The sequence below is a fragment of the Bubalus kerabau genome, chromosome 1 (assembly GCF_029407905.1).
Source record: "Bubalus kerabau isolate K-KA32 ecotype Philippines breed swamp buffalo chromosome 1, PCC_UOA_SB_1v2, whole genome shotgun sequence".
In the NCBI taxonomy this organism is placed as follows: domain Eukaryota; kingdom Metazoa; phylum Chordata; class Mammalia; order Artiodactyla; family Bovidae; genus Bubalus; species Bubalus kerabau.
Genome location: NC_073624.1, coordinates 20,480,851 through 20,503,252, shown reverse-complemented (window position 1 = coordinate 20,503,252; position 22,402 = coordinate 20,480,851). Strand labels below are relative to the sequence as shown.

The following is a 22,402-nucleotide window of genomic DNA, read 5'->3' as shown; positions in this document are numbered from 1 at the left end:
CAAGAACCAGATACAAAACCCTCATCTTAAAAACAAACCAGTCCTGAGGTTCCTACAGTGAAAGCATGAAGGATACTCACTCTCCTTTGCCTTCTCCTCCTCCTTTCTGTTAATGAGCAAGAATCTAGGACTTTCAGGGCAAAATGGAAGGGCAGCGCACTGGATGATGGCTGGTAAGATGGTGAAGCCCAGGAGCAGAGGCCAGAGATCTTCAGTCCCCAAGATGACTTTTAGACCAAAGATCTAGAAACCAAAGACAATACTATAAATTCCATACTTTATAGGCCACATGCTTAGTTGCTCAGTCCTGTCTGACTCGTTGTGACCCTTTGGACTGTAGCCCCCCAGGCTCCTCTATCCATGGGATTCTCCAGGCAAGAATACTGGAGTGGTTTGTCATTTCCTCCTCCAGGGGAACTTCCCAATCCAGGGATCAAACTGGAGTCTCCTGTTGTCTCCTGCACTGCAGGTAGATTCTTTATCCACTGAGCCACTGGGGAAGCCACAAATTGATTAAAAAAAAAAATGTTCAGAAAATCATCTGGCCTTCTATCACAGGCAAAGATAGCTTTTTCTTTTTCTACCCTACCTGTTTCCTCAGCCATCTATGAGCGCTAGTAGTATTAATATCTGAAACATGTAGTTGAATAAGTGCCAGACATTTTTTGTTTGTAAAAATTGAAGCATGGTTGATTTAAGTACCAATGTACCGCAAAGTGATTCAGTTCTATATATTTACAGAACCTTTTTTTAATATTCTTTTCCATTGTGTTTATCATAGAATATTGAATATAGTTCCCTGTGCCACACATTATTTTTGGTGACTTTATCTGTGTAAATTCACTTAACGAGCCATGAATGAACACTCAATAAGTTCTAGAGTACCTGGGCCACCAGAATTCCGATAACGATGCCCAGCTGGTTGAGAGTGCCAAAGGCGCCCCGCAGGGCAGTAGGGGAGATCTCTCCAATGTACATGGGCACGAATCCTGTGCAGAGTCCGCAGAAGAGGCCGATTATCAGTCGGCCCAAGATCAGCATTTCAACCGACTTTGCTATTTTGCAGAATCCCATAAGGCAGCCGCCAGCTATGGCCAACAGGTTGACAATAAGCATTGAATTGCGCCTGGAAGATTAAACAAAGATAAGGGAAATTTGCAAAACAGAGTCCACCTCTCCCCTTCTTTCCTAGTCACTCTACCATTCTCCAGGCTCATACATCTTTTGGTCTAACTTTTGCACTTTCTAGTATCAGAACATATCTGATTGGGATAATCAGGACTAATGGTTCCTACACCTCGGCCAACATAAGACTCACCTAGAGAACTTGTTGCAGATTTTCTCCTCTACATCCTAGCTATAGGGTAGGATTTTAGGAAGCACTTCAAGGCCATTTGTTCTCAAAGTTGTCCACAAACTAACAGCATCCAACAGCTAGAAATTTGCTAGAAATTAAAATTGTCCCACTCCACCCCAGACTCATCATTATGTCTGAACGTGGCTGGGGGGCAGGGGCGGGGGATGGAGACTGGTCTGTGGGATTGGTTTTCCTTGATGGGAATGTCACATGCTTTTTATTCAAATACACCATCACCTCCCTGCTCTAAGCCTCAATGCTTGTCTTCAATGCAACCAGTACAGCCCCCTTCCTTGCACAGTTTCTGGTCAATACCTGCCAAATCGGTTGACAAAGAGTCCGACGGAGAAGGAACCAATCATACCACCCACGGAGAAGATGGCCACAGACAAGGACCACAGGGATGTGAGGAGCACGCTGGACTGGGGGGTTTCTGACTTCTCTTTCAAAGTGTAATTGAGAAAGTCTTTTATGATCTGCCAATTAAAATGAGTGGTGGGAGAAAAGACCATTACAGTTGGATGAGAAAAGAGACAAACACTCAGGATCTTCCCCTCCCTAAGAGAACAGTGTTCCAGTTACTTTCTAGGTAGAGAGTCGAGGGAATAAATAGATGGCAATGGAAGAGACAGGTAACACTGGAGTTCATGTTACCAGATCTGAATAACTTAGTTGTCCTGAAAATGCCAATAGGTAGTAGTACTGATGTACTTCTGTTCAGGGATGACCTCACACTGCACCCCTGCACCCCGACTTTGTAACTAACCTCTAGGGGACAATAAGGGAAGTGTGTCACCAGAGGGTGAGAGGATGAATGGGCCCAGTCCAGGGTGCAGGAAGCCCCTGTCTTGAGCCTCTTGCTTTGATCAAGGATTCAATTAGGTCCCCACCAATATCATGCCCCATCTCAGTCTTAGCCAAGTGAGCTACCAAGTCTGTCTAAGCATGATAATTCTGGAAACCCTACCTAAAGGAATACTTTCCCCATTCCAAACTCAAACTCTTGTTGCCTGGCACTCACCGCCTCAGGAGCATTGATGACTCCAGTGTTGTAGCCAAACTGGAAAGAGCCTATGGTAGCAACCGAGATGGCGAAGATCAGAGGTGCGGTGACCTGGGGGAAGGTAGAGAAGAACATTCCTTAAAATTCTTGATCCATGGCTGGCTCTTATTAAGGAGAACACACCATGAAATTTTTGCACCTTGTTTTATGCCCCTGGATACGTTCCAGTGCCTCCCAGTTTATAGTCTCTGGGAACTTGAATTTGTATTCTGCTGTTATCTGAAAATTGTATAAATCTTAATTAGGTTGAACTGGTTCATAGTGCTTTTCAGGTCTACCACAGTCTTCTACTTTTCTGTATATTCAATTAATTTTTGAGTTTGATATTGAAAATTCCAACTAAAAATCTTGATATATCTACTTAAAAAAATTGTAATATATAGTGGAACTATATGTAACTTTGTTCTGTATCTTCCAAGTCTCCTGTAAATGTGTTAATATACTTTCATAATTTAAAACAGAAAAATACCATGAAGATAAAATTAAAAAAAAAAATTTAAAAAAAGAGAAGATTTATATACTAGAACTCAGCTGGTTGGTGGTATGAAAACAACAACTTAACCATTTAGGTAGTGAATAAGGAACACAAAAGAACTTAAGAGCTTCTCTGGTGATATAGATGAGCATGAAGAGTAAACCTGGGGAAATTCTGGATAACAAAATTTGGGAAGGGACAAGTTAGGAGAACTGGGTTAGTCCGTTTGTAAGTATTTAAACAGCAGCCCCAGGTAAATCCCCAGGCAAGCACAGAATTGTGCTCAGGGATAGAAAAAACTGTGAGGGCAGACCGCAAAGCCCTAGGATTGTGGAGAACAGAGTATTCTGCGACCAGCTAGAGCCAGTGTAGGCTCACCCTTACCCCAAATTCCACAAAAGCATGAGTGCTCGTGATGTGTCGTCATCACCAGGATGCTCGCAACTCTGGGTCACAGAATCTGCAGGATCCGCCCGCCGTACCACCGTACCCTTGGTCCCATCTGAAATTCTTCCCGTTCACTTAAGAGGTCCTGCTATCCCCCACCCACCCACCAGGGGGCGAGAACAAGCTGACTCCCAATTCAAAATGGAGACATTTTGTGAGGGGGCTGTGCTGAAATCAACCCAGTCATCACTCACCTTGTCGGGGATAATTCTAGTAGGTGTGATCTTAATTTCCACCCCAAGAGAGCTCAATTTTTATGCCTGAGAGCTCCCCGCCCCCGCCAACCCTTTCTCATCTTAAACCCCTTCCCTATCAAGTCAGGCAGTGGCAGGCCTGGAGTTAACAGTTCCCCAAATTGACCTTGCCTCCACTGGCATCTAAGTACCCCCGAGGCCCGCGGGGGCAGCGCTTTCTGCTTCATCCACTCCTTTTAGTAGAAACCTCTTATTTTCTCTCATCATTTAAATCCTTGAGGGCCTTCCCACTTTTTCATCCCTTCTCTCATCTTTTATTTTCAGATAAATTACCTTAGTGAAAATGCCTTTCTCCTACAAATACCGCATCCACAACACACAATAATATATTAATATACTGTGCGCTCACAATCATGGAATTCTCTCTCCTTAGGTAATTCAGGGAATCCCGTAAGTCATAGAACAGATGATGATGGCTGGACACCGACCCGACACCCCCAAAACAAACCTCAGGTCTTTTCAAGGTCTAAAGCATCAACACCACCATACCGCCCCTGATCCCCTGAACACTCAACTTCACATCCTCAAAAGCATGTAATTGTATTAAAGAAAACACACACGCACACACACCCAAGTGTGTAATACAAACACAACTTCTCCAGGTGACTTTCCCACCCCAAGAAGGTGAACGGAACTGGGATAAATTCTTTATAGGACATGACATCCGAAAAGAACTGAGTAAGTGCGGCACTGCAGGCTGGGGGAGCAATGGGAAAGGCTTCCAGATTGCTAGGTGACTCCGCGTAACAGAGCTCAGCCAACGCCGGTATAGCTCGCCTTTCCGAGTGCATCCCAAGCCGGCAAAAATAACCGGTAACCGTATCGCTCTTACCTTCGTGGTCCCCATGGCCCTAATTTCTTTTCAAATCTTCGATAAAGATCTAGGAGTGGAACTCCAGAGACCCCTCTTCCAGGCAGCAAAACCTCCAAAATGTCCTCTATCGGCGGCAAGTTTTCCTCCAGGTCCTCAGTAGCGAGCCTATATCTCACGCGTCTATATAAGCTTCGGGGAGGGCGGAGCCCGGGAGACAAGCCCCCAGCCCCACCCTACCCGCCTCCAATCTCTGGAGCTCCTCAGACGTGTAGACCTCAAACACTGCCCCCTCCCTAGGCAACACCCCCCAACCCACCCCCCAAGCCAGCTTTTGAAAACCACATCCTGCCCCCACCCTACTCAAAAAAAAATTTTTTTTTTTTAAAGCTTCTCCTTCCCCGTTTTAAGAGCACGTTTCACAGACAAAATGCTACCAGAAAAAGCCTGGAGGGAGGGCAGATACACTTTATTTTTTGCTCTCGCAAGTGCTCAGAATTGAATCAATCCGTAAAAAGATGAGAATAAAGGCTATCCATATTCGGCAAAGGTCGCTGGATGTAAACAGAAAACATTCATAATCCTATGACTTTATCAGCTGCTCTTTGATTGCAGGCTGTGTCTACAGTCTTGGAGGGGAGGGAAGGACAGTCTGAGAGAAGGAAAGCCAAAGAAGGAAGAATTGGAAGAGCTCTTGGCTCCACTTGTCCTCTGACTTAGCATAGTCTCTCCTGGAAGAAAACCTGAATATCCAGGAGCCAAACCAACTCTTCCTGGGTTCCAGGATGCAGAGAATCAGCTGGCCTGGGACACAATCCGAACTCCTGAAAATGTCATTCCCCGCTTCCCACCCAGCTGAATCCCACCCACTCTGCCCTGTTTTGCCCCTAGTCTCATGTTGACAGCATCTAGAGAGAGAACAGTTGTAAGGTTCCATTAAACAGGTATTTTATTTGCAGAGCACAAACTGTGTATCAGAAAGAAGTTGGGGATTCATCAGTAGAGAGGGTCAAAAAGTCCAGGCCCTCAGGAATCAATGGTGCGCCCCTTCTTCCACTTAAAACATTCAAGAGGGACCGGGGCAACTGCTTCTTACACAACTGGAGAGAACTGCCAACATCCTATTCCTTCTGGGCTGTGAGAGAAAAGTGTGAGATACACATCTGATTTCCAAGCCATACAAGAGAAGTGAGCAAGAGGAGGAGGAAAAAGATAGAAGGAAAATGAGAGCAGAGGAAGATGAAGGAAAATAAAAGGCCGGAGAAGTGGCTCCCATGTGAGAGTCAAGGAAGGGGGACAGTTTAGTTGTAAAGAGTTGGGTGAGCAATTATATCAGGCCTTTAATGGTGGGAAATTATCAATAGTCAAGTTCCCAATGCCTATTGATCTGTAGCCCAGCAACCCCAGCAGGGGAGGAGGGGGTGGGGTGGCAGAAGCAGGTGAAGAGGTAGAATTCGGCTGGAGGAGTCACTGCTGAGAGTGCATCTTCCTTTGGGGTTTTGGTTGGGTGCCTGGAATCCAAACTGGTACTACTGGGCCTGAAACAAACCACCTCATGTGGTCTGTCCTTAAATGAGGATTAAAAAAAAAACAAAACAACAACTGAAGTATAATTGACTGACATTTTTATATTAGTTTTAGGTGTACAACATACTGATTCGGTATTTTTTATTATGGGGGGGTAAAAGTTTTTTTTTTATTTTTTTTAACTTTTTCTTCTATATTGGAGTATAGGCGATTAACAATGTTGTGATAGTTTCAGGTGGACAGAGAAGGGAACTCAGTCACACCTGATTTGATATTTATATACGTTACAAAATTATCACCACTAAATGAAGGTATTATTCAGTCTGGCTGTTAGCGGAGAAAACTGGCGATGAGTGAAACGTGACTTCCAAAAAAACCTTCCCATGAGTCCTGCCTCCCCTCCCCCGCGTCACCCCCCTGTATTCCAGGAAACCCTGAGCCAGGAGGCCCCTTTAGTTACCACAGCAACTGAGTTTAGCAGTCTAAGGACAAAGAATATCCTGTATGGCAGCGCTGCCAGCAGAAATTCAATCTAAGCCATTTATATAAGTTTTCTAAATGACCACATTAAAATTTTTTAAAGGAAAACATTAGAAAGAAGAATTGATTTTCATAATTATTTTATTTGACCTGATAGCCAAAATAATATTTGAACAAATAATGTATGTATATATATTAATATATATTAAGATAGTTTACTTTTTTTTCCCTAGTAAGTCTTTGAAGTCCAGTGTATATGTTTTGTTTACGACACATCTCCATCGTAGACTCTGTTTTCTACAGCTACAGTAATAAGTTGTTCTAATCAAAACAACAAAGCTGTGTTTGATGGGAAAATATTTTCAACTGCTTCAATTTTAAATGTACTAAAATGAGCAGTTCGGATGCTCGGTCCCTCCTCAGTTCTGCCAGCCTTGTACGTGCCCAGCGGCACCAGGAGGCTGGAGGCTGGACCCTGAAGGTTCACACAGAGACGCGTGTCTTTTTCTTCATTCTTTTTTAATCTTTGATTTTTATTTATTATTTGTGTCAGAATATCATTCTTTTTTTTTTTTTTTTGGCCGCACAGCTTGTGGGATCCTAGTTCCTTGACCAGCGATTGAACCCCAACCTTCATCAGTGAAAGCGCAGAGTCCTAACCACTGCACCACCAGGGAATTCCCTCACCATGTCATTCTTGGCTGTAAATCACTTTATTTTTTCTTTTCCTTTGCTTTAGAATGATTTTTTCTTTACTGTTTTGCAAGAGCAAATGGCACCAGTGAAAGGAAAAAGTAGGTCTTTCGGACCCCTTCATCCACTCAGAGCAGGCTCCAATGTGATTCCAGAAGAATTATTTTCCCCGTATTTATTGAAAGGACAGATGAAATCATTGTAAAGGGCTAGAATTATATCTGTCTCAAATGATTTGTGTAAAATCAGGGTAGTCAAACAATTCCCAGGGTCAAGTTTTAGATGTCTGAAACCTTTAGGTTTTTCCTTCTTGCTAGAAGAGGAGGGACGGTGAAAGGGAGGGAGATCTGAAACCTGTTTGCCGTGGCTAAACTCAAACTGCCTTTAAGAAAGTGGCTCAGTGGCTGAGAGGGACAGAAAAAACTCTTTTTTTTTAAATGGTATTTTTAAACGGTAAAAACTGAAATTCAACGGGATCTCAAGAATTTAAGAGTAGGCTGAGCATATTGAGACAATGCTCCTTGAGCAAGTGGGTTTCTCAGAAACCTGATCAGGAACCTGACTTATCCCCAAGGTGACAGGGACCTCTGAGTTAAGCAATCCTCATCCTGGGCCACAGATAACAGTTGCTCAAGACGACTGTTTGCTGATGTTTTGGGGGGATTGGTTGGGGGAAGTGGGGTCTTGGGGGCACTTTGGAAGCAGGCAGCACTAGCTTCCAAGCTCCATGTAGTCAGGAGCCACAGCTCAGGCAACCAGCCTCTAGGAAGTAAGCCACGGAGGCCGGCAAACTGTCCTACAGCGGGTCTCCTGTGTCATTTAATTCCTGTGTGGTGTTCTTCCATCTTTAGTGAAAACAGGAGGAGGCAATGGGTTGGATAAATTTCAAAATGGAATCTGTTGGGGAGGAACTGGCATGAAATCCCTGAAGAATGGGGATCATGACCTGAAATCTCTTAGATCCAGATGCAGGTATTTGCCACCGAGAATCTCAACCCCAGTTTCGGGTTCCTTTGTGGGAAGATGTTTGGAAATGTGATAACCAAGCAGGAAAACAAATAGATCTCAAATCCTAAAGCCTGGAAACAAAGGGCTGTAAACACGTTTACCTTGTCAAGATAAAGACAGGGAAAACTACCTCTTTAAGAGAACAATGTAAATGGTATTTCAAGGCCCAACAAAAAAAGTTAGTGATTGCTTTGAAGATATCCTAAGTTAATTCTACTTTTTGCTAGTATTTGTAATATTCCTCCTAAAGAACAACTTTTGCACTGGATGTTATTTATTAATCTCCTTTTATTAGGCTAGGTGTAGATGGAGTTGATTGTGAATCTGAAAACACTACTTATTTTCAGAATAGAAAATAAAACTCTCAGGGTGAAGAAAGAAAAAATTTGAGAAATGTTGATTTTCCTGTCTAAACAGGGTTTCAACCATTCATCATTCCAATTGATCCTGAAGGACCTAATCCCATCTTCCAGATCCTTATGATTTTCTTCTGCTCCTCCAAGATCTTCAAAAGTTTATCACACGCCAGTGCTATATGAATTACCTTAAATCAAAAATACCCGACACAACTGAAGTGACTTAGCTTCACACAAAGAGACTAGCATGCACACAAATCAAAATATAATCACATCATCTCCTAATCAAGTCACTTCAATAAGTTATTGTTAAAGTCTAGATCAGTGCTGACTATTAGGAATATAATGTGAGTCACATATGAAATTAAAAATTTTGCAGTAGCCACAAATAAAAAAATGAAAAAAATTAGTGGCCATTTTTAATATTATACTTTAACTTAATATGCGCTCAGTTCAGTTCAGTCGATCAATTGTGTCTGGCTCTTTGCGACCCCATGGACTCCTGCACGACAGGCCTCCCTATCCATTACCAATTCTCAGAGTTTACTCAAACTCATGCTCACTGAGTCAGTGATGCCATCCAACCATCTCATCCTCTGTTGTCCCCTTCTCTTCCTGCCTTCATCAATCTTTCCCAGCATCGAGGTCTTTTCAAATGAGTTAGCTCTTTGCATCAGGTGGCCAAAGTATTGGAGTTTCAGCTTCAACATCAGTCCTTCCAGTGAACATTCAGGACTCATTTCCTTTAGCATGGGCTGGTTGGATCTCCTTGCAGTCCAAGGGACTCTCAAGAGTCTTCTCTAACACCACAGTTCAAAAGCATCAGTTCTTCTGTGCTCAGCTTTCTTTATAGTCCAACTCTCACATCCATACATGATTACTGGAAAAACGATAACCTTGACTAGACATTTGTTGGCAAAGAAATGTCTCTGCTTTTTAATATGCTGTCTAGGTTGGTCACAGTTTTTCTTCCAAGGAGTAAGCGTCTTTTAATTTCATGGCTGCAGTCACCATCTGCAGTATTTTGGAGCCCCCCAAAATTAACTGTCACTGTTTCTACTGTTTTCCCGTCTATTTGCCATAAAGTGATGGGACCAGATGCCATGATCTTAGTTTTTTGAATGTTGAGCTTTAAGCCAACTTTTTCACTCTTCTCTTTCCCTTTCATCAAGAGGCTCTTTAGTTTTTCTCCACTTTCTGCCATAAGGGTGGTTTCATTCGCATATCTGAGGTTATTGATATTTCTCCTGGCAATCTTGATTCCAGCTTGTGCTTCCTCCAGCCCAGTGTTTCTCATGATGTACTCTGCATACAAGTTTAAAAAGCAGGCTGTACATCAATGTACAGCCTTGACGTACTCCTTTTCCCATTTAGATCGAGTCTGTTGTTCCATGTCCAGTTCTAACTGTTGCTTCCTGACCCGCATTCAGATTTCTCAAGAGACAGGTCAGGTCGTCTGGTATTCCCATCTCTTGCAGAATTTTCCAGTTTGTGGTGATTCACACAAAGGGTTTGGCATGGTCAGTAAAGCAGAAATAGATGTTTTTCTGGAACTCTCTTGCTTTTTCGATGATCCAGTGGATGTTGGTAATCTGATCTCTGGTTTCTCTGCCTTTTCTAAAACCAGCTTGATCATCTGGAAGTTCATGATTCATGCTGTTGAAGCCTGGCTTGGAGAATTTTGAGTATTGCTAGCTTGTGAAATGAGTGCAATTGTGCAGTAGTTTGAGCATTCTTTGGCATTGCCTTTCTTTGGGATTGGAATGAAAACTGACCTTTTCCAGTCCTGTGGCTACTGCTGAATTTTCCAAATTTGCTCGCATATTGAGTGCCACACTTTCACAACTTCATCTTTTAGGATTTGAAAGAGCTCAACTGGAATTCCATCACCTCCACTAGCTTTGTTTGTAGTGATGCTTCCTAAGGCCCACTTGACTTCTCATTCCAGGATGTCTGGCTCTAGGTGAGTGATCACACCATCGTTTATCTGGGTTATGATCTTTTTTTATAGTTCTTCTGTGTATTCTTGCCACTTCTTCTTAATATCTTCTGCTTCTGTTAGGACCCTACCATTTCTGTCAGGTCCCTACCATTTCTGTCCTTTATCGAGCCCATCTTTGCATGAAATATTCCCTTGGTATCTCTAATTTTCTTGAAGACATCTCTAGTCTTTCCCATTCTAGTGTTTTCCTCTATTTCTTTGCACTGATCACTGAGGAAAGCTTTCTTGTCTCTCCTTGCTATTCTTTGGAACTCTTCATTCAGATGGGTATATCTTCCCTTTTTTCCTTTACCTTCTTTTCTCAGCTATTTTAAGGCCTTCTCAGACAACTATTTTGCCTTTTTGCGTTTCTTTTTCTTGGGGATGGTCTTGATCACTGCCTTCTGTACAATGTTATGAACCCCTGTCCATAGTTCTTCAGGCACTCTATCAGATCTAATCCCTTGAATCTATTCCTCACTTCCACTGTATAATCGTAAGGGATTTGATTTAGGTCATACCTGAATGGTCTAGTGGTTTTCCCTACTTTCTTCAATTTAAGTCTGAATTTGGCAATAAGTCAGCTCCCGGTCTTGTTTTTGCTGACTGTATAGAGCTTCTCCATTTTTGGCTGCAAAGAATATAATCAATCTGATTTCAGTATTGACCATTTGGTGGTGTCCATGTGTAGAGTCATCTCTTGTGTTGTTGGAAGAAGGTGTTTACTATGACCAGTGCGTTCTCTTGGAAAAACTGTTAGCCTTTGCCCTGCTTCTTTCTGTACTCCAAGACCAAACTTGCCTATTATTCCAGGTATGTCTTGACTTCCTACTTTTGCATTCCAGTCCCCTATGATGAAAAGGACATCTTTTTTGGGTGTTAGTTCTAGAAGGTCTTATAGGTCTTCATAGAACCGTTCAACTTCAGCTTCTTTAGCATTACTGGTTGAGGCATAGACTTGGATTACTGTGATATTGAATGGTTTGCCTTGGAAACTAACAGAGATCATTCCATTGCTTTTGAGATTGCACCCAAGTACTGCATTTAGGACTCTTTTGGAAAAAGACTCTGATGGGACACAAATAATTCATTTTGTTAAATGAGAAAATAACTTGCCTAGGCTGACATACATAGTTGGCACATGTTATAGACCAGATTTGAACCTAGACAGTCAGGCTGCAAAGTCTTTGCTTTTCAAAATCACATATATTCCCTCTCCTTACAGTCACTCAGTCTTATTTCTACTATTCTTCCACATATACCTTTATGTTTCAACTATATCTAACAAGTATTTAAATAAGCCATCTGTGTTTGTTTGCTAGGGCTGGGTGATTTAATGAGAAATATTTGTGGTCTTTGTCTCCATGTCTGGCATAAAAATTTCCTAAAACCCTTGGAATTTCCCTAGTGGTAGGAATGTCTGTTATTCATAAGGAACCCTTTGGGCCACATCTAAATTTATGCACATGAAGTGATTCAAATGCACGGCCCTCAGATAGCCTAAGGATGGAGCTAGTCACCAGAGAGACCAAATGGTTAGGGGACTAACTCTTTTAGCACTAGCCACTGACCTCTTGGGCTGCAAGGAGAGTAAACCAGTCAATTCTAAAAGAAATCAACCCTAAATATACATTAGAGGGAATGTTGCTGAAGCTGAAGCTCCAATACTTTGGCCACCTGATGAGAAGAGCTGACTCACTGGAAAAGACTCTGATGCTGGGACAGACTGAAGGGAAAAGCAGCAGGGGATGGCAGAGGATGAGATGGTTTGAAAGCAATTACTGACTCAATGGACATGAATTTGAGCAAACTCCAGGAGATACTGGAGGACAGAGGAGACTGGAGCTGCAGTCCATGGAGTCATCAAAGAATCAGAAATGACTTAGTGACTGAATAACAAGAGCACTGACCTCTAGGAAGGGGAAAGGAGGAGCTACAGATTAAACTCTATAAAAAATCTGGAACAAGGGATTTGATGAGTTCCCAGGTTGGTGAGCCTATCCATATTTGGAGAAGGTGGTGCAACCCAGTTCCATGGAGACATCTTTCTAGACCTTGCCCTACCTATGTACCTTTTTTCGACTGGAAAAAAAAAAGAAAAGCTCACAGCAAGAGAGTTGTAAGTTAAGTTTTATTTGGGGCAAAATGAGGACTTTAGCCCTGGAGACAGCATTTCAAATAGCTCTGAGAAGCTGCTCCAGAGAAGTAGGGGAGAAGGTCATTATAAATGTGATTTTGGTGAAGGGGGAGTATATGCAATTAAGCACATATTCTTTTTTTTTTTTTTTTTTTCCTGCTAGCTGCAATGAGCAGACATCACCATGAAGGACTTTCGTGCTTTTCTAGATCTGAGGAGATGAAAGAACTGGACTCATAAAGTCTCCTGAAAATATCTTTCTATCTGAAGACTTGTTCTGCCAGTTTCTCCCAGAGCACAGAGTGCCTCATTCCTGATTTCCACTCTGAACTCCTTTCAGGGGGTGTTAAAGGTCAGCACCCACACCACTCATAATTTGATCCTTGTAGAGATAGATGTCAAGTGCCAATTTGTAGGCGACACTCTTCATTATGTACTTCTTATCCTTTGTAATAAACTGGTAAATGTAAGTAAATGTTCTCTGAGTTCTGTGAGCTGCTCTGGCACATTGATTGAACCCAAGGAGGGGTTCATAGGAACCCCTGATTTATAGCCAGTCCATCAGAAGCACAAGTGATAACTCAGACTTTCAACTGGAGCTGAAGTGGGGGCAGTCTTGTGAGACTGAGACTTGAATCTGTGGGACTGAAACCGAGCAGGACCCTGTGGGGCTCTTGGCTATGAAAAGTCTTTCTGTGTCCCCCATTTCTGGACCTTCCCTGAGTTCCAAAGGGCAGGTTCAGACATGGAAGAGAAGAGATGAAGACACAAGGGAGGAGCAATCAAGCAACAACAGTGCAGCCTTGAGATAGGATCCTGGCTCTCTCAAGAGATACACAAAACAGTATCTCCGAGTTCTTTTGAAAATTCCAACAAACAGAAAATGTTAACTACTTGAGACATTCTTTATTCCAGAGAGAAGTCCACAGTTTAATAACCTCAAGAACCACTGATCATCAGGAGACCATCTGAGGCCACACAAAGAAACACAGGGGACTTCCCTGGTGGTACAGTGGATAAGAATCTGCTTGTTAATGCAGGGGACACGGGTTCGATCCCTGGTTCAGGAAGATTCCCACATGCCTTAGGGCAACAAAGCCCATATGCCACAAGCCTGTGTGCTCTAGGGCCGATAAGCTGCAACTACTGAAGCCTGCATGACTAGAACCTGTGCTGTGTAACAAGAGAAGCCATTGCAATGAGAAACCTGAGCACTGCAATGAAGAGTAGCCCCCACATTGCCACTAGAGAAAGTCTACTCACAGCAACAAGGATTCAGCACAGCCAAAAATTTAAAAAAATTAAAAGTAAATGAATAAAGGGACGCAGGTCCTGTGCACACCCTGATCCTTCTCAGCAACTCCATCCTTGAACCATTGCTAAAAACTCCTCACCAGATCTCCCTGGGTTGAGACACACATTTTTGAGGCATGAGCCTATTGTGTCCCTCCCTTTGCCTGGCAAAGCAGTAAAGCTACTACTTTTTTAAAATTTTTATTTGGGACCTCCCGGTGGTCCAATGGTTAAGATCCCAACCTTCCAATGCAGGGGGCTTGGGTTCAATCCTGATCAGGGAACTAAGACCCCACATGCTACACAGCACAGCCCCAAAATTAAAATAAATAAATAAATAAAATAAAAATAAAAATTTTATTTATTTATTTTTACTCTTTTCTACTTCACCCAAAACTCTGTTTCCGAGATTCAACTCGGCAGTGGTACGCAGAGGCCAAACTTTTGGCATCAGGGTCTGATGTTATGATCAAGTAGACAGCGTCAGAATTCAGTTAAATTGGTAGAGTACCCAGTTACTGTCAGATGAGAACTAGAGAATTTCCTGGTGGTGTGGAAAAAACACACATCAGGCTGCTATAATGTTACACCACAGAATGGGTGTCTCAAACAACAGAAATTTATTTTCTTGCAATTCTGAAGGCTGGAAGTTCAAGATCAGGATGTTGACAGTTCTGGTTTCCTCTTGAGGCTTCTCCTGAGATGCCAGCTTCTAGCTGTGTCCTCATACAGCCTTCTCCCTGCATGCGTGTGTTATTGCTAACTATTTTGGGGCCTAAATTTCTTCTTATAAGACCATCAGTCAGGACTTTCCTGGTATTACAGTGGATAGGAATCCACGTCGCAATGCAGGGGACATGGGTTCTATCCCTGGTCCAGGAAGATTTCACATATGACAGAGCAGTTAAGCCCATGTGCCAAAACTACTGAAGCCTGCATGCTCTAGGGCCCATGAGCCACAACTAGTGAGCCCATATGTCCAAATTTAGAAACCTACGAACCCTAGAGCCCTCAAGTTGCAACTATTGAAGCCCACACACCGAGAACCTGTGCTCTGCAACCAGAAGCCACCACATTGACAAACCCGCGCATCTCACAGAGGTTAGAGAGTAACCCCCACTTTCCACAACTAGAGGAAGCCCACTAGCAGCAATGAAGACCTAGCACAGCCAAAAATAAATATATAATTTTTAAAAAAGAACATCAGTGAAACTGTTGCAGGGAAGAGCCAATTCTAACTCCATGGTGGATCTTTTTCTTTGACTTTACTCTTTGTTTTTATTACTTTTGTTATTATGAGTGAGTGAAGTTGCTCAGTTGTGTCCGACCCTTTGCGACCCCAGGGAATGGTAGCCCCCCAGGCTCCTCCGTCCATGGGATTCTCCAGGCAAGAATACTGGAGTGGGTTGCTATTTCCTTCTCCAGGGAATATTCCCGACCCAGGGATCGGACCCAGGTCTCCTGCATTGCAGGCAGACGCTTTACCATATGAACTGAAGGGTTTAGAGGCTGTCAAATTACAGTCATACATAAATTCCTGCCTCAGGGAACCCTGGAGCTTCCCACGTGGTGCTAGTCATAAAGAAACTGCCTGTCAATTCAGGAGACATAAGAGACATCATTTGGATCCCTGGGTCGGGAAGATCCCCTGGAGGAGGGCATGGCAACCCATTCCAGTATTCTTGCCTGGGAAATCCCATGGACAGAGGGGCTTGGCAGACTACAGACCACAGGGTCACAAAGAGTCAGACATGACTGAAGCAACTTTCATTTAATTATGTTGAATTGGTTCATAGTGCTTTTCAGTCTATTATATTCTACTTTTCTGTATATTCAACAAGATGGTTCAGTTCAGTCGCAGTTGTGTCTGACTCCTTGTGAACCCATGGGCTGCAGCACACCAGCCCTCCCTGTCCATCACCAACTCCCAGAGTCTACTCAAACTCATGTTCATTGAGTCGGTGATGCCATCCAATCATCTCATCCTCTGTCGTCCCCTTCTCCTCCTGCCCTCAATCTTTCCCAGCATTGGGGTCTTTACAAATAAGTCAGTTCTTCCCATCAGGTGACCAAGGTATTGGAGTTTCAGCTTCAACATCAGTCTTTCCAATGAACACTCAGGACTGATCTCCTTTAGGATTGACTTGTTTAATCTCCTTGCAGTCCAAGGGACTCTCAAGAGTCTTCTCCAACACCACAGTTCAAAAGCATCAGTTCTTCGGCGCTCAGCTTTCTTTGTAGTCCAACTCTCACATCCATACATGACTACTGGAAAAATCGTAGCCTTGACTAGACGACGGACTTTTGTTGGCAAAGTAATGTCTCAGCTTTTTAGTATGCTATCTAGGTTGGTCATAGCTTCCCTTCCAAGGAGTAAGCGTCTTTTAATTTCATGGCTGCAGTCACCATCTGCAGTGATCTTGGAGCCCAGAAAAAAAAAGTCAGTCATTGTTTCCACTGTTTCCCCATCTATTTGCCATGAAGTGATGGGACCAGTTGCCATGCATGATCTTAGTTTTCTGAATGCTGAATTTTAAGCCAACTTTTTCACTCTCATCAAGAGGCTCTAGTTCTTCTTCACTTTCTGCCATAAGGGTGGTGTCATCTGCATATCTGAGGTTATAGATATTTCTCCTGGCAATCTTGATTCCAGCTTGTGCTTCCTCCAGCCCAGTGTTTCTCATGATGTACTCTGCAAATAAGTTAAATAAGCAGGGTGACAATATACAGACTTGACGTACTCCTTTTCCTCTTTAGAACCAGTCTGTTGTTCCATGTCCAGTTCTAACTGTTGCTTCCTGACCTGCACACAGATTTCTCAAGAGGCAGGTCAAGTGGTCTGGAATTCCCATTTCTTTCAGAATTTTTCACAGTTTATTATGATTCAGACAGTCAAAGGGTTTGGCATAAATAAAGCAGAAAACCATCCTCTTAGTCAGTTGGATCTCTGAATAAAGATATTCCTTGTCTCTCAGGTTAATTGGCTTGTCATGAAGAGAGAAGACTGAGCTTCAACTCCATAACACAAGTGGATTGGGGCCCATCCTGAGGACTTCATTTTAATGCAATCATCTCTTTAAAGGCTGTCTCTCCTAATACATTCATAACTGAGGTACTGGAAATTAAGACTCCAACATGAATTTTGGAGAGATACAATTAAGTTCATTACATCATGTTTCTATTGGAGGCTCATTCTTTTGTACTCTTCCATCTTGAGTATCATTTCCAACTGGCTAACTCTTGGTCATACTAAAATAACTAGTGTCTCTTCTTTGAAAACATTTCCAGAAAAAATTGAAGTAGATATAAGCTTCCTTGTGCCATAATCTATTGTTGTTGTTCAGTCACTAAGTCATGTCTGACTCTTTGTGACCCCATGGACTACATTATGCCAGGTGTCCCTGTCCTTCACTAGCTCCCGGAATTTGCTCAAATTCATATCCATTGAGTCGGTGATGCCATCCAACCTCTGTCATCCCTGTCTGTCTGTCATGTTAACCTCATCCTCTGGCATCCCCTTCTCCTCCTGCTGTCCACCTTTTCCAGCATCAGGGTCTTTCCCAATGAGTCAGCCCTTTGCACCAGGTGGCCAAAGTATTGGAGTTTCAGCTTCAGCATCAGTCCTTCCAATGAATATTTAGGGTTGATTTCCTTTAGGCTTGACTGGTTGGATCTCCTTGCAGTCCAAGGGACTCTCAAGAGTCTTTTCCAGCACCACAATTTGAAACACCAATTGTTTGGCACTCAGCCTTCTTTGGGCTTCCCTGGTAGCTCAGATGGTAAAGAATCTGCCTGCAATGTGGCAGACCTGGGTTCGATCCCTGGGTTGGGAAGATCCCCTGGAGAAGAGACTGGCAACCCACTCCAGTATTCTTGCTTGGAGAATTCCATGGACAGAGGAGCCTGGCTGGCTACAGTCCATGGGGTCACAAAGAGTTGGACACGATTGAGTGACTTTTACTCACTCAGCCTTCTTTATGGTCCAACTCTCACATCCATACATGACTACTGGAAAAACCACAGCTTTGACTCTACGAACCTTTTTCAGCAAAGTGATATCTCTGCTTTTTAATACACTGTTTGGGTTTCTCATAGCTTTTCTTTCAAGGAGCAAGCGCCTTTTAATTTCATGTCTGCAGTCACCATATGTAGTGATTTTAGAGGCCAAGAAAATAAAAATCTGCCACTGTTTCCATTTTTTCCCCATTTATTTTCCATGAAGTGATGGGACCAGATGCAATTATCATTGTCTTTTTGTATGTTGAGTTTTAAGCCAGCTTTTTCACTCTCCTCTTTCACCGTCATCAAGAGGCTCTTTAGCTCCTCTTCACTTTCTGCCACTAGAGTGGTATCGTCTGCATATCTGAGGTTGTTGATATTTCTTCTGGCACTCTGATTTCAGCTTGTGATTCATACAGCCCTGTATTTCTCATGGTGTACTCTGTATATAGGTTAAATGAGCATGGTGACAATATACAGCATACTCCTTTCCCAATTTGGAACCAGTTCATTGCTTCCTGTCCGGATCTAACTGCTGCTTCTTGACTTGCATACAGGTTTCACAGGAGGCAGTTAAGGTGGTCTGGCATTCCCATCTCTTTAAGAATTTTCCAGTTTGTTATGATCTACACAGTCAAAGGTTTTAGTGTAGTCAATGATGCAGAAGAAGATGTTTTTCTGGAATTCTGTAGCTTTTCCTATGATCCAAAATGTTGGCAATTTGATCTGTGGTTCTTGTGCCTTTCCTAAGTCCAGTTTGAACATCTGAAGTTCTCGGTTCATGTACTGCTAAAGCCTAGCTTGAAGGATTTTGAGCATTAATTTGCTCCCATGTGAAAATGAGCAAAATTGTCCGGTAGTTTGAATATTCTTTGGCACTGTCCTTCTTTGGGATTGGAATGAAAACTGACCTTTTCCAATCCTGTGGCCGTTGCTGAGTTTTCCAAATTTGCTGACATAATTTATTAGTTGATGAAAAAGTAATTGTGGTTTTGGACCGTGAATTTTAAATCATTATAACTAGGCTCAAGCTTTGCACAGTGGCAGTATCGTATTCAATGAGGTTTATCCAAGGCATGGTTATTGCCCCCCCCAAAAAAACCCAACAAAACCTAAGAACAAAAACATTTATTAATTCAAAATAGGAACCATTTCAATCAACACATTTTTGCCAATGAGAAATAAGTTGGTTTCATCCTGTAGTGTAAAATCCATGCTTGACAAACTCTTGGAAAGCATTTTCTGCCTCCTGCTGACTGTGGAAGTGTTTTCTCTGCAAAAAGTTGTCAAGATGCTTGAAGAAGTGTAGTCAGTTCTCAAGAGGTCAGTTGAATATGGCGGATGAGGCAAAACTTTGTAGCCCAATTCACTCAACTTTTGAAGCATTGGTTGTGTGACATGCAGTCGGGAGTTGTCATGGAGGAGAATGGGACCATTTTGTTGGCCAATGCTGGCTGCAGGTGTTGCAATTTTTGGTACATCTCATCAATTTGCTGAGCATACTTCTCAGATGTAATGGTTTCACCAAAGCTATAGTGGATCAGACCAGCAGCAGACCACCAAACAGTGATCATGACCTTTATTTTGGTGCAAGTTGGTTTTGGAGCCTTTTCTCAGTCCAACCACTGAGCTGGTCATTGCTGATTATTGTATACAATCAACTTTTCGTTCCATGTCACAATCCGTTTGAGAAATGGCTTGTTGTTGCTGTGTAGACTAAGAGAAGACAACACTTCAAAATGACAATTTTTTTTTTTTTTTGGTGCAGCCTGCTCATGACGTGAGGCACTCCCTTGTCAAGGTTTTTCACCTTTCCAGTTTGCTTCAAATGTTGATGACTGTAGAATGGTCGACGTTGAGTTCTTCAGCAACTTCTCATGTAGTTTAAGAGAATCAGCTTCGAGATGGCTCTGAATTGGTTGTTGTCAACTTCTGATGGCCAGCCACTGTGCTCCTCATCTTCAATGCTCTCATCTCCCTTTCAGAACTTTTGGAACCACCGCTGCACTGACATTCATTAGCAGTTCCTGGTCCAAATGTGTTGTTGATGTTGCGAATTGTCCCTCCTACTTTACAACCCATTTTGCATTCAAATAAAAAAAATTACTTGAATTTGCTTTTTGTTTAAGATCATTTCTATATCTAAAATAAATATAAACAGTAAGTAGTAAGTCATTAGCAAAAAACATAATGTGCATTAAAATGATGTATTATAACATTCAGATCAGTTCAGTTCAGTTCAGTCACTCAGTCGCATCCGACTCTTTGCGACCCCATGAATCACAGCACGCCAGGCTTCCCTGTCCATCACCAACTCCCGGAGTTTATCCAAACTCATGTCCATCGAGTTGATGTTGCCATCCAGCCATCTCATCTTCTGTCGTCCCCTTCTCCTCCTGCCCCCAATCCCTCCCAGCATCAGGGTCTTTTCCAATGAGTCAACTCTTATAACATTGCTGCTGCTAAGTCACTTCAGTCGTGTCCAACTCTGTGCAACCCCATAGACGGCAGCCCACCAGGCTCCCCCGTCCCTGGGATTCTCCAGGCAAGAACACTGGACTGGGTTGCCATTTCCTTCTCCAATGCATGAAAGTGAAAAGTGAAAGTGAAGTCACTCAGTCATGTCTCACCCTCAGGGACCCCGTGGACTGCAGCCTTCCAGGCTCCTCCGTCCATGGGATTTCCCAGGCAAGAGTACTGGAGTGGGGTGCCATTGCCTTTTCCGCTTATAACATTACCACATTTATTTAAGAATGTATTCCAATATCAAATAGCAAGTTCAATAATGCAAAACAGCAATTACTTTTGCACCAATCTAATATCTTAAAAATACCTATGGGACTTCCCTGGTGGTCCAGTGGTTAAGAATTCACTTATTAATGTAGGGCACATGGGCCCAGTCCCTGGTCTGGGAAGGTTCTGCATGCCACAGAGCAACAAAGCCCAGATGCCACAACTACTGAAGCCCGAGTGCCGCAGAGCCTGTGCTTCACAGCAAGAGAAACCACAGCAATGAGAAGGCCAAGCATCGAAAAGAAGAGTAGCCTCCACTCACCGCAGCTAGAGAAAGCCTGTGCAAGACAAGGAAGACCCACCCCAGTCAAAACATAGATAAATAAAATTTTAAAGGAAAAAAAAACTTTACTGTAAAGTCTCAAAAATCAAGACATTGTGGTACTGATAAAAGAACAGACAAACAGATCAGTGGAGTGGAACAGAGAGCCCAGAAAGAGACCCAAATAAATATATACAGTCAAGTGATTTTTGACAAAGAAACAAAGGCAACAAATGGAGCAGAGACAGCCTCCTCAACAAATGGTGCTAGAACAGCAGGACACACACATACACATTAATGCAGACTCAGACCTTAAACCTTTTACAAAAATTAACTCAAAATGGATCATAGTTCTAAATATAAAACACAAAACTATAAAACTGTTAGAAGATAACGGAGGAGAAAACCCAGATGACCCTGGTTATCTCTATGACTTTTTAGATACAAAACCAAAGGCATAATCCATCAATGTGGTAACTGATAAGTTTGGCTTTATTAAATTAAAAATTTCTGCTTTATTAAATTAAAAATTTCTGACTGTAAAAACACTGTCAGGAGAAGGAGTATGTAAGTCACAGATTGAGAGAAAGTATTTTCAAAGGCACATCTGATAAAGGACCATTGCCCAAAATATACAAAGAACTCTTAAAGCTCAACAATAAAAACATAATAAATGTTTTTTAATCTAAAAAGTCCTCAACAATAATAAAACAAACAATCTGATTAAAAATAGGCCAAAGACCTGAACAGACACCCCATCAAAGAAGATGTATTGATGGCAAATAAGCAAATAAGCATTTGAAAAGATGCTCCAGTTTATATGTCATAAGGGAAATGCAAATTAAAACAACGAGATACCACTACACACCCATTGCTGCTGCTATTGCTGCTGCTGCTGTCGCGTCAGTCGTGTCCGACTCTGTGCGACCCCATAGACGGCAGCCCACCAGGCTCCCCCGTCCCTGGGATTCTCCAGGCAAGAACACTGGAGTGGGTTGCCATTTCCTTCTCCAATGCATGAAAGTGAAAAGTGAAAAGTAAAGTTGCTCAGTCGTGTCCGACTCTTCGCGACCCCATGGACTGTAGCCTACCAGGCTCCTCCGTCCATGGGATTTCCCAGGCAAGAGTACTGGAGCAGGGTGCCATTGCCTTCTCTGACACACCCATTAGAATGGTCAAAATCTGAAACACTGACAAAACGAATTGCAATAGGATGTGTTGCAATAGGAACGTTCATTCACTGCTGACAAGAATGTAAAATGGTACAGCCACTTTGGAAGATAGTTTGGTAGTTTTTTACAAAATTAAACATACTCTTACAATCTAATCTAGCAACCTCACTCCTTGGTGTTTGCCCAAAGAAGTTGAAAATTATTTCCACACAAAAACCTGCACACAGATGTTTAGAGTAGCTTTACTCATAACTGCCAAAACTCAGAAGCAACCAAGATATCTTTCAATAAGTG

At 42.6% G+C, this 22,402-nt stretch overlaps 1 protein-coding gene across 1 annotated transcript in view; it reads right to left on the bottom strand.

Moving 5' to 3' along the window:
• The window catches only part of SLC2A3 (solute carrier family 2 member 3), a 165,246-nt gene that overhangs the window by 8,121 nt on the left and 134,723 nt on the right, over nucleotides 1-22,402 (bottom strand). The window contains exons 2-6 of the mRNA XM_055569921.1: nucleotides 4,429-4,568; nucleotides 2,379-2,471; nucleotides 1,673-1,833; nucleotides 886-1,126; nucleotides 81-243 (exon numbers count right to left, since the gene is read on the bottom strand). Coding sequence (XP_055425896.1) covers nucleotides 81-243; nucleotides 886-1,126; nucleotides 1,673-1,833; nucleotides 2,379-2,471; nucleotides 4,429-4,443 — 673 coding nt within the window. The 5' untranslated portion in view covers nucleotides 4,444-4,568. The remainder of the gene's footprint in view (nucleotides 1-80; nucleotides 244-885; nucleotides 1,127-1,672; nucleotides 1,834-2,378; nucleotides 2,472-4,428; nucleotides 4,569-22,402) is intronic.